General features: G+C 35.1%; 1 protein-coding gene across 1 annotated transcript in view; it reads right to left on the bottom strand.

Annotated features, from left to right (window-relative positions):
• The window catches only part of MDGA2 (MAM domain containing glycosylphosphatidylinositol anchor 2), an 825,804-nt gene that overhangs the window by 306,741 nt on the left and 505,453 nt on the right, over positions 1-13,610 (bottom strand). The window contains exon 4 of the mRNA XM_060167534.1: positions 6,467-6,663. Within this exon, the coding sequence (XP_060023517.1) occupies positions 6,467-6,663 (197 nt within the window). The remainder of the gene's footprint in view (positions 1-6,466; positions 6,664-13,610) is intronic.

The following is a 13,610-nucleotide window of genomic DNA, read 5'->3' as shown; positions in this document are numbered from 1 at the left end:
ATTTTTTTTTCTTAAATTCCATAAATATGTGTTAGCATACGGTATTTGTCTTTCTCTTTCTGACTTACTTCACTCTGTATGACACACTCTAGGTCCATCCACCTCATTACAAATAGCTCAATTTCGTTTCTTTTTATGGCTGAGTAATATTCCATTGTATATATGTGCCACATCTTTATTCATTCATCCGATGATGGACACTTAGGTTGTTTCCATCTCCGGGCTATTGTAAATAGAGCTGCAATGAACATTTTGGTACATGACTCTTTTTGAATTATGGTTTTCTCAGGGTATATGCCCAGTAGTGGGATTGCTGGGTCATATGGTAGTTCTATTTGTAGTTTTTTAAGGAACCTCCATACTGTTCTCCATAGTGGCTTAAACAGCCTTACTTTTGAGATGATTCCCACTCTTTAAAAGACCAAAAAATATAGTCCAATAAATATAACGGTTTGTGCACAGCATATCCTAGTTAATTCTTATGCAGATCAGAGCAGCAAAGTAGACGCATGAGAAGGACAGACAAAATGGAGGAATAACTTTTACTGTGAATTCTAGGTCCACAATTGCCCAAAGTTCAGCTCTCATTTGACTGGAGAATCGTTTTGGGTGAACTAAGATGATTTACATCTTGCAGTCAGGAAACAAGTTACCAAGGTGTCTGAACTTACGAGACAGTCATCTAGGTTAATATGTAAGATTACTACTCTGTGTAGTATGTCAAAGAGGGAGAGGGGCTAATACAGACAAAATCTGTAAAAGGAAGGTAGAAAATAACAGGCAGAGTTAAGGAAGAATTTGAACCCCACTCAATTAATTCACCACATTCAGGAAATGAGGAAAGCGTTCAGGCTGACTCTCTTCCTCTCAATAAACAACTCCCAAAGCTCAGAGTATTTTTAAAAAATATATCATAATGTATACATAACAAAATAGAGAATATATAATACATGTGTGTGCATATATATATGCTATCAAATGGCATGTACATATACATATGAGTATATTTATAATGATTTAGACTTTACTACTTATAACTGTTTTATTGCATAGGATTAATTTATTTTGTTGAACATATAAATTTAATATTCTGTGATACTGGAAGTCTTTTTTCATGTGAATTTCCATGATTTGTAAAAAGGAATTTTCAGTTGATTATTGTCTAATTGTATAATTAGTCTAATTAGCCTAATTATAACTAATTACATAATTGATGTAAATATGTTCAGTCTTGTAATTAGATGGTGTAATTACAATATACAAGATGATGTCATGAACATCTTTATAAAAGTTCTTGAGAAATAGCAAGAGTACATATAGTTTGTAAAATTTAAGTACACATTTCTTTAACATTCACAAAATTATTTGAAAATCCTGTATTTAAATTTTTAAAACTACTTTTTAAATAAAATCAATAAAGGGAAGGCATTCTATTCATTAGTCAGTGGCCCTTACCAATGGTGACATTGTCTAGTGAAATAATGCCCATAGCCTGAAGCAGTATTTCTATTTTACTTAGAAAAGGAATTGAAACTTTCTTTTAATATTTACTTTCAGATATCGGTAAAAAGAAAAAAAAAACAAACATTCCAATTTACACTCATTTTTTGTAGCTCTAATGACTAATTTATAATAAACTTCTAAATAAATAACAGTATACGCTAGCTGACATCTTCCATATTAAATGAGTGGAAGTATGAAAAGGATAGTTATTCCTCTTAGACATATATGCTTTTTAATTCATATCAGCCTCAGGAACACATACCAATTTCATTCTGGAAACATGATCTATAAAAAGGCATAAGCAAGATTTTGTATTTCTACAGGATGGTGAAATAAATATTCACTTCAAATTGATATAGATATTAACTTAGTATGAATATGCATGTGGGGTAGATATATCTCATTATCTTTGAAATTCTGTTTTATTTAAAACAAGACATTGTTATTGATTAGCAAAACATAATATCTTTAAAAGAAATTTAATTTTCTAATATTAAAAATAAGCAGACTTATGATCTGTCATTTGAATCCTTCAATGATATAGTCCCAGTATGCCTTCCCAGATTTACAGTCCACTGTTCCCTACATATACCAATTATCATTCCAGCCATCCAGAGACATGGCCAGTCTCTGAAGATTTTGTCTTCCTTCTGTATGTTACACATGCTATTGCTTTCCATCCTGAATGTTCTCTCCATAGAGCTATTGTGTGCCACTATTTTGACAATAATTTTAACTTTGTATCATAATCACTATTTATTTTGACTTCTACCCATGTTTATCAAAGTTAGAGGAGGAGCCTTACCTAGCAGCCTCTATATCTCTAATAGAGAGTTGCCCATATCTTGCACAAAACAGATCTCAGCCATTTTAACTGGACCTTATTTACACTATGAAGCCACAGAGGCGACAGATCTATGAAAATAAATTAAAATATTATTGAAGTACTCCAATACAAACAAAGCTAAAATGGAAAGCTTTTTCTTCATAAAGTACACATGACAATTGATGGGAAACTAGTCCAAGAAATCAATAACACCTAAGAATACATATACATACACACTAACCTGATAAGCAAAAGGAAAAGTAAACACCATTCCTATCTCATTATAAATGGCAAAGCCATTACGAAGGCAAAACAAAACAAAACAAAATCTATCTTGGGGAGCATTTCAAGGATACAAAACAAAGTTAATTTTAAATCTAAAGCAAATATGGTATGCAGATTTAAGGCAAGAAACAGTGCCAGTGGTATAGAAGGATATTTCTGAATGATAACTTACCAGGAAGATAATACACTCAAGATAATCCACTAGGAAGATATAAAAATCCTAATTCTGTATGTGCTAATAATATACCTTCAAAATATATAAAGCAAAAATTTATAAAAATAAAGAAGAAAGGGACAAATCCACAGCCATAGTCATAGACATTAACTAACTCCTCTCAATAGCTTTAAGGACAGCAGACACAAAAATCAGGAAATACATAGAATATCTGAACAACAAAATTAACAAATGTGACCTATCTGAAACCCAACAATTTTGGAATGCACACTTTGTGGGTGCACATGGATCATTCATGGAGGTACATCACAGGCAAGTACACCATGCAAGTCTCAATTTCTAAAGACTGAAATTGTTGAGAGTATGCTTTCTGACCCAGTGAAATTAGACTAGAAATCAATTAAAAATTATAACAAGAAAATCATCAACAGTTTGGAAATTAAATACTTTAAAATTGATTTAACTATAATATCATTCTCATTCACATTTCACTAAGCTTTCTTTAGTGGGTAAAGAGGAATGGAGTTACAGAGAGTGATTCAGGAGTTACTAATAATTTTAACTATTCCTTAGTTACAAATCCAAACATCTCCATGGGAATATTGGCTCAATATATTTATTGAGAATCTTCCATGTGTCAGGCACCATTTGAGCTGTTGAAAAGACAAAGTCACTATAATCATTGAGTTTATGTCCAAATACACAAATAAGATAATTTGATAATTTCAGTGCTGTAGGGAAAAACAAAACAAATAAAAACAAATAACAACAACAAAAAACTGGGTATTAGAAAAGAGTAACTGTGGAAGGGAAAAGATGTTACCTCAGATAGATCTGTCAGGGAAAGCCTTTCTCAGGTGATGAGTGCTTGGTGTTAAGTAGATCCCTGCCATATTATCTGGTAAATAACATTCTACTTGGAGGAATCGAGAACATTCACACCCTAGACATGTCTAGGGCAGGTGTGACCAGAACAGTGAATAAGGTACAGAAGGTAAGAGAGAACAAGACAGAGCAAGGTCAAACATGGCCTTGTAGGTCACGAAACGTATATTGGATCTATTGTAAACATTGGGAAGCCACTGGAGAGATTAAAGCAGGAAAAATATTTACATTTTAAAATGATCACTCAGATGATTAGAGGTTTCTGTAATAAAACATGACAGCCAGTTAGGAACCTATTGCTATATTCCATGGAGAGATAATAGAAGTCATGTGATATGGTTGGACTTGTGTATATCAGGCCCATGTTCAGTATGTCAACACACGTGGTATGAAGAAAAACCACTGACAACATTTTGTCTGTGAGAAATCCAACATTCTCTGTGGTTATAAGAACTAAAATTTCCATGTGCTGCTGTTTGAGAGTTTTATCAATCCAGCCTACAAAATATGTTTAATGTTAACAAATTAAGTACATATATAACATAAAAGTTTTAAAGTATTGTTTCTACATAATTTTTAGGACAGATATAAATATATAACCATTAGGGAGTGTGGGATTGACATGTACACACTGCTATATTTAAACTGGACAAGCAACAAGGACCTACTGTATGAGAACTCTGCTCAATCTTATGTAACAACCTAAATAAGAAAAGATTTTGAAAAAGAATAGATACATGTATATGTATAAATGAATCATTTTCTTGCACACCTGAAACTATCACAACATTGTTAATCAACTATACTCCAGTATAAAATAAAAAGTTAAAAATAAATAAATAAATATAGAAAACAAAAAACACAAAAAAAACCCCCAAATACATAGCCATTTCAGAAGGAAAGATAAACAACATAATCAAGTAACCAAAGGCAGGAAAGACATTTTTAAATAGGAGCTATAATTACATGTTATTGGCAATTATCAGCTACAGCAGGTGAATCCAGAGCACAGAATTTCAAAAAAAGTTTGTTTCTTAAATACTTTTTAGGAGAATTAATTCAGAGGGTACAAGCAGCAGAGTTTCGAGTATAGCAAAAGAAAAAGTGTGTGTTATGCAGCATAGTATAAGCTAATATTCATAACAAAGGAAGTATCAGTATTGAAGTGTTCAAATTAAAAAGTTGTTTTTCTCACAAAAGAATGGGGGAAGCAAAAGAAGGAAGAGAAAATAAAAGTTACCTTTAAAAGGTAGAATCAATAGCTACTAGTTTAGAGTTCTTGTAAGACAGATTTTTTAAGAGTTGCTAACACAGAAACGGCAACAAATTCAAAATGAATGAAAAATTTGATTGTGCTTATTTAATAACTTTAAAACAAATTCTTAATTATTTGGAAGTATAGAAGTTTTTCCCCAATTTGGACAAGGGCCATGTGCTCATTTCTAAGTGATAAGACCCTTCAGCAGGTAAGAAACTGCCTACAGTGATTATGTACCTAGTGAATATGTGTCTAGAACTGCCTTGGTATGGTAAACATCATGTGAAACAGTAAATTATGTTTTCTAAATTTTAACAATGTCTATATTTTAAAAGAAATTGACAATAGAAGAATCAAATAAATGATAGGTGATCATTTATTTGGATTTCTAAACGTTAGAGACATCCAAGCAACTAAGTACTGTTGACAAATTTTTTAAGTTATTTTGCTAAATTAAAAAAAATGGATTTCAGTAAAAATTAAAGAATGAATTGCCATATTTATTTAATGCCGTAATGACAAAATATGGGATGCTGGGAAATTTACAAACTCAGGATAATCTTATATTATTAGAGAGTTGAGATGTGAAACTTTTAATAATCTTTAACATTCTGAAGTAGAATATTTACAACATTTTAAATTTGGTTATATACTTCCCTAGTTATGGATATATGATGTTCCAAACTTTAACAATGTAGTCAAATTCCTGTTTACCTTATTACCCATATAATTTTTAAAAAAAAATTCATGGTCACAATTATTTTGAAAATTTTTCCAAGTACATTTTTTTATTTAAAACTTTTTCTTTGTTAGTTAGGTTTGTGTTCCTTTCTGGTCATCAAAAAATCTTTATAATAACAGTATTTAAATATTCCTACAACTTCAATGTCCTCCTCAAGAATTATTAATTCATTAACTATACTTCAATAAAATTTTAAAAATACATTACAGAAAAATGTTCCATATTACATTCACTCTATATAAAATTAATTCAAATTTTCTTTTTATTAAATACGTTTTTAATGACTCAGATATTTTAGCTTTTACATAATTACGGTTCTATACTTAAATTAAGTCAAAACTGAACAAGGAAAATTAGACAGACTTTTCCCCTAAAACCAAAACCAAATAAATTTCAAGTAGATTTCTTCATTCTTTTAAAATGTATTTACCATTGCAAATGGGGAAATCAAAATCTCTTCTTTAAGAAATATTTCCCACAAAAAAACAAAGCAGGCAGCAAATGTATAATTACGTACTTTAGAGTGAAACCTAGGCAAACCTATAGACAAAGAAATATGTTAGGATACATTAAATTGTTTTCAAGAGTTAACATTATCAATTTAACTACCACATGAAAAATAAACAAATTGTTCTTCATTATTTGAGTCCTCTGATCTTTCAAGCACATGTTATTTTTTCAAAGGTCACACTGGGAGAAATTATCTTTTCAAATTGATATAGTATTGCATGCTGCCTGAATTAGAAAGGTATCCAGCAGAGTGGGGTGGAAATACTGTACCTCAATTCCTACCTGGGTAAAGAAGGGTTCATAAATCTCAACTCCTTTATCAGATCCTTGTAGTAACACCTCCTGGCCACGTCTCCAGCTGTACCGAACAGGTGGATTGGAATTGGCAACACACCGGAGGAACACTGTTCTCTCATAGTAAAACTGTTCTTTAGCTTCACCTATACTTTGATGAACAGTTACTACTGGATCATCCAAATCTATAAAACATAAAAACAGTGTTATGAGTTACATGGGTTTTAAAGTACTATACATATAAAACCTAACCAAAGATGAATTTTCCTAATTGAATGTATTATTTTATTTTTATTTATATTTTTTTTTTGCGGTATGCGGGCCTCTCACTGTTGTGGCCTCTCCCGTTGCGGAGCACAGGCTCCAGACGCGCAGACTCAGCAGCCATGGCTCACGGGCCCAGCCGCTCCGCGGCATGTGGGATCTTCCCGGACTGGGGCACGAACCCGTGTCCCCTGCATCGGCAGGTGAACTCTCAAGCACTGCGCCACCAGGGAACCCCCTGAATGTATTATTTTTAACTAGACTCTTTTTCATTGAGTTTATTGAACTCATTTGCAGAGAAATTTCCAGTGATAGAAGGTAAAGCCAAATAATAGTTACTTCTTAAGATCTCTATTTGCTGAAATAGTACAAATGACTACATATTTCCAACACATCATCAACAGCCACATAAAACAGAGGTCCATGAGAGAGATCAGAAAACTTAAGAGGTTAGCCAAAACGAAGAACCAGTCATAGAAAAAAAAAATCAAGTAGCTCAACTAGCTCTTAACTTTAACATACTTCTTTTTCCAATTATTTATAACATGTATTTTTAAAATAACATATGTTTACAAATTATTATAATCTTTGTAGTAAGAAAATATGATCTTGTACTGGGTTAAATTTTTCTTTCATCTCATACTTTATATCCCAGATCATATTTGCTAGTCAAAAATGTGCTAACAGAAGGTACTATTAAAAGGCATTAATATTTCTATTACTGAATATTGGAACTAAATTTTTGCCATTTTACATACATTCTAAAGAAGGGATATTTACTACAGGGTTTAACAAACATTTTCTGGAAAGAAACAATTCATGAATATCTTGGGCTTTGTGGTTCACACAGTCTTTGTCTCAACTACTCAACTCTACCATTGTAGTGTGAAAGCATCCAAAGACAATAGGTAAATGAATGACAGATGAGGGTTGCTGAGTTCCAATTAAACTTTATTTACAAATGCAGGTGCCCCAGCCAGATTTTGCTCATGGGCCATACATTGTCTGCCATAGATTGCCAACCCCTATATACCATATCCCAGGTTCTTCTCTTAAGAGAAAAAGAAATTAAGGAGCGTTATTTGCTTTAAAACAACTGTTTTGTGTATTTGAAACTTTCTAAAAGAGTAAATCTTAAAAGTTCTTATTACAAGAAAAACAAATTTGTAAGTTTGTATGGTGACTGATGGCAACTAGAGTTATTATGGCGATCATTTTGCAATGTATACAAGTATTGAATCATCATGTTGTATACCTAAAACTAATATACTGTTATATGTCAATTATACCTCAATAAAAAAATAAATACAAATAAATATTTTATAAAGATGTGCTAAAATAATAAAAAGGCAACTAAATTAGTGAAGTAATAGCTTCCCTAAGGAATCAAAGTAAAGAACAGAATCCCAAATTTCCCCAGTTTTAAAAAAGCTTTTGTCCAATGTGAATTGCTTGACAGTCCTACTTAGATGTCTCGCTTTGCAACATTCTGAGTTTTCTTTTTTTCCCCCAACATTAGAATCTTTTCACAGCTATCTCAATGGCCTCTAATTTTAGTAGTGACAATTTACAGAACAACTGCTGCTTTTTTGGTAAAGTTGTAGGAACTTTCAGTTTAAATTCATTCTATTAGCTGTGCAGGGATATATGCCTGGTTTTAATAAGTTGGAGTACTTAGGGATACCAGCATTATTACCATGAAATGTTTAAAGGTCTTTAAAATCCATCAAATAGTCTCTTATTTGATGATTAGGCTTTTACATATAAATCAAATCCTACAGGAGATTGATTAGCTGAACTCCATCTTAGTGGCTTGAAAAAAAGTACTGTGAGTCAGTTGTAAACAACTTATTTTCTCTTGTTCAAAACATATTTTCTTTTAGTCACAGTTTCCTTTTTAGAAATATGAGCTGTGTTATATTGTAAAAACAAAATTCTCAAGCCGGAAACTTTCAGAAGAAAACAGATTTGGATGGGAAACATTGTAACAATGGTGACATTCTTTGGGTTCCAAATAGTTATTAATATGATATTTTTCAAACCCATTTATTGATGTATCCCTAGCTCTTTTCATGTTAGGTGGTGGTGTTGATAGGCGCAGTCAGGAATAGACCAAACCCAAACAATCCTTTATACAAGCTCTTCCCTGACTTAGGTGAGTTTCGGGTCACTGGCCTTCTGAGGATCTAATCCTGTGACAATGGCTTACTGAACATTGTATTGGCAGAATTATCTGTTAGACTCACCCATGTTTTGGAATTTCCATTTCATAAAACTCCCAAATGATTTTTTTTCACACTTAAAAACAAATATGCCATTAGTGGTTACCTTTCTGTACAGCATAAAATATTTCTGCCTTTTTATTACTGTTTTAAAAGATTAAAAACACATTTAAAAGTGAAACAAAAAAACAAGCCAAAAACAAGACTTCTTTTAGACAAGTCAAATAATGGCATGGCTAAAAAATATATTTTAAGTGAGATTATATGTTTGTGTATGTACACATACATATATACATACATGATATACAGTTTAAGTGATATATAGAAATATATCATTTAAAAGATATGTTTAATATATACTCTATATATTACTGAATATATGCCTTAGGTCAGGTTTCTCGGAAAAGAGGCTGTAAGACAGATGTGTGCAGGAAGTGTATTGGAAAGTACCTTCAAGATTCGTGGGGGAGTGAAGGAAATAGATTTGTTAAGGAGGACAGCTGAACTACAGTGCAATTGCAACTGAGGTCTCTAACTCTAGAGAAGTTTTGGAGTCCTGAGGTCCCCTCAAAACTGTACTGCCTTAAGACAAGGAAGCTAAGCCTTTATACTACAACCCTCTCTCCCATCAACCAGTCCTGGCAAGTGTGCTGCTCCCCACCAGGAGCCTTGACCTTGGGAGGGGCAGCTATCTTTGGCATATGGCAATTTCTAGAGAAGGAATTAGCTGATAGCCATCAGCTGCTAAAAGTTTCAGTGGCTGGAGGAATAAGTGCTTCAGCCCTGAGGAAGGGATCTGGGGGTGTGTATTACAGCATCCACTCAGATCCACCTGTGAGGTATGAAAATTCACTCTATCTCAGAAAGTTATTCCAGGATTTTGGGTAATCACCTTTCCTAGGAAATCTTTCAAAAGAAACTGTGGTGGGATGATAGTTATCATGTCCTTCTACTATTACCATTCTAGATTGCTCTCATCCTGGGCTAGTACATCTTTTGGTATAAGTAGTTTACCTAGTGAGGCTACCAGATCTTTGTCACTGAGGATTTTGAGCCCCTGGTAACCGTGCTCTTCTCAAGCTATTACTGATGCATTTGTCTGTTTACCACCAAAACTGGACAACAGAATAGCAAGAAATGACTCAGTGGATCAACTGGGTATAGAATATATTCTTGCTGCCTCACTATGTAACAACAATCCTACCTTCAAGCTGACTATATGGGCCAGTTACTCCTGCTAGGATGGTGACTCCTCTTTTCTGCTATTTTCTGACACAGGAAGCCTAAGGTAACAGAGTAGCAACCATGTCTTGAAGATTAATGGGACTCTTGCTGTGTCACTTAATAAAAGGTTTTCCCTTTCTGAGAACTAGAACTTCTAAACTGGCAGAGAGACCTGAGTTGTGGGGAGGGAAACACAGATTCCCCAAGTGGATCACTGAATGTGATGGTAGTAAGTAGGGTCTCTACTTGATTCTTGAACCTATGTATTCTCCAAAAAGAAGAAAAGAAAAGAAAAAAAGAAGAAAGAAAAGAACAAAAGCATCATATAATAATGGTCATTGATTTAGGATGTATCCTGCATCACAGAAGATGGCACTCCCTCCTTACTGGATATTATCTCTCCAAGACTCAGCTGCCTCCTCCAAAGGCCATTCTATCACTCTAGTAAGTTAATTTTTTTAGGTGGTATAGAATATGATATGACTAGAGATTACCATGGCAATGCTCCTACTGCTATATCTTCACTGCTATAAAATGTGCTCTGGTCCCATGAGTGATTAGGTAGGATCATGTATTAAGAATAAAACACTCTAAAAGCCTTTGGATAGGGCTGATGCTAGCTGAGGTCAGCAGAAAAGTCCATATTCAGAATACATGTCAAATTTAATCAAAATGATGCACTGTCACTTTCAGGGTAAAAAAGTTCTAATATGATTAACTTGCTACCAAGGGACTGGTTGGTATTCTTGAAGGATAATGCTTTATAAAGAGGCAACTGTTGGTGTCTGTTGCTGCCAGGTTAGATATTCAGTAGTGGCAGTACACAGACCAACCTTCATGAATATAACCCATATTTCAAACTTATGCATAGCCTCTATCCCTACCATTATAGCTATTCTTTTCACGAGCCTGTTATCCCAGCTATGGGTGGTCAGTGACAGAAGTTGGTTGATATCAACTGTCTGCATTACTCTGTCTATTTTGTGTTTTGTGCTGCTTCTGTGGTAGATACTTATTGGTGCTCATTAACATGCAATACAAATATTATCACACTTCATGCCACGCCCATAGGTCCATCCAAATACTTGAACAGATCTCCCCTTTCCACACAAAGTAGTTGGCCAGGTACACCACCCAAGTCGAAGTTCTGTTCACTGGGAAGATTTTCCCCTTATTCCTGTCTATCAAGAACATCACAGAGTGGGGTTTTAGTGAAGCAGCAGTCCAATTTTGGCCTTGCATACATGTACTGGGCTGACTCATTATTAAAGCAGCTTAGCCTTTTTTCTCCACCATTAGCTCAAAAGAGACCCTCTATGTGGCCAGGTATGAACTCAGATAGAGACACTGGTAAAACACTGATAGATGCCGTAGGGGTCTGGGCACTTGCTTGTACATTTTACTTAGGTGCTTTGGCCCTGGTCATGCCTCATCTTAGATGTACCACTTCCATCTTATGATGGACTCCTGATAGGTCTGCCCTATTTTATGACAGAGTGTTCGTAGATATGACAAAACCCAATGCATGATTGGCACTTCAGGTCACACGGTCTGAAAATTACCAGGTTCAACAATTTAACAAGGAGTCCTGACTTTTTATTATATGACCATATTCAGCCTCCTGATCATCCATCTGACTTCTTTTTTTTAATTAATTAATTTTTATTGTAGTTGCTTTACAATGTTGTGTTAGTTTCTACTGTACAGCAAAGTGAATCAGCTGTACATATACATATATCCCCTCTTTTTTTGGATTTCCTTCCCATTTAGGTCACCACAGAGCATTGAGTAGAGTTCCCTAAGCTATACAGTAGGTTCTCACTAGTTATCTATTTTATACATAGTATCAATAGTGTATATATGTCAGTCCCAATCTCCCAGTTCATCCCACCCCACTCCCTTTCGCCCCTTCATGTCCATACGTTTGTTCTCTATGTCTGTGTCTCTATTTCTGCTTTGCAAATAAGATCATCTATGCCATGATTTCTTTAATTGTGTATATGGGGCAATACACCTGTTGACTGTCCTTTTATTTTGCCTCAAGGGATGCTGTGTTCTATTAACCATCTCCATAGCTCTCTGTGAGTCTAGAGCACTGGATACATTTGAACTAGCTGCTCATTAAGAGAGCTGTGTCCATCTTGCTTGTGACAACTACATACTGCCACCTAGCCTCGATTACTTTGAGATCCTACCATCCCATCGTTATCAGGAAGACCAATTCTGTAATAGCATCTCCTGCTATGAACATTTGCCTACAGAGAACAGTCACCTCTGAGAATCAACAATGCCTGTATCTCAGTCGTCAGCACATTCCTATTGCTTTAATAAATGTGGTGTCTTCTAAGCCTTTACACAGAATATACTGAGCTGCTGACTTGTGGCTCTAACTGGTAAATTTACTCTAGCATGCTTACATATCTGAGACTTTTGATCCCTTTTTCTACTATCTGCACAGCAGTTGTGGCATGTATACTTCTTTTTATGGGGACCACTGCTTTCCTCAAGCTTCTGAGAACCATCCTAACAGCAGCAACTATGTCCTGCTATCCTGGCCAGGGTCTGGATCGTACATCATGGGAGAATGCTCCCATATCAATAAACTCTTATTCTTTTTTTTTTTTTTTTTTTTGCGGTACGCGGGCCTCTCACTGCCGTGGCCTCTCCCGTTGCAAAGCACAGGCTCTGGACGCGCAGGCCCAGCGGCCATGGCTGACGGGCCTAGCCGCTCCACAGCATGTGGGATCTTCCCGGACCGGGGCACGAACCCGTGTCCCCTGCATCGGCAGGCGGACTCTCAACCACTGCGCCACCAGGGAAGCCCCTAAACTCTTATTCTTTATCTCCATTTGATCTTATTCTCCATCTCCAATCTTACTCAATCTTACTGTCAATCCCACTTGGTCCAGCAGCCTCAGGATCCTACTCCCTACATACTCTCCTGACTCCTACCCATAAGTATTGGCTAGGGTCTGCAGCTCATTTGAAGCATAGCATAGGATATTTCCTCCCTTAGAGACAAAGCATTTCTACGGTCAAATCATGTCATCTATTGACCCTATATACTAATGTGGTGGCAAGGAATGGAGGTGAGGGTATATCTTAAAAGGAGTATGTACTACCACAGAAGGAAGAAGATTCTGCATCATATTTAAGAAAGATAGAAGTGATAGCCCCTAATTGGAAGAAATGGTCCACTTCTGTAGGCCCAGAAGGTTTAGGAATATATAGGTTTTCAAGGTTTTTAAGATCACAAACCCAGATATACCCCACCTCCCCAAGTCAGGGTTCTACTTGTTCCTAGCTGGGGTTCAGATCTTGGCTTGGCTGGTACGCTGGGACTGAGGAGTCAAGAGTCTCTGGAACTCTGCTATACTTTTAAATAAATTCTAAGCCTTATTATCAGCTTTTATAACCTCTGG

This window comes from Lagenorhynchus albirostris, chromosome 1 (assembly GCF_949774975.1).
Source record: "Lagenorhynchus albirostris chromosome 1, mLagAlb1.1, whole genome shotgun sequence".
In the NCBI taxonomy this organism is placed as follows: domain Eukaryota; kingdom Metazoa; phylum Chordata; class Mammalia; order Artiodactyla; family Delphinidae; genus Lagenorhynchus; species Lagenorhynchus albirostris.
Note: the sequence above shows the minus strand (reverse complement) of the source record. Positions and strands in the feature narration are given on the sequence as shown.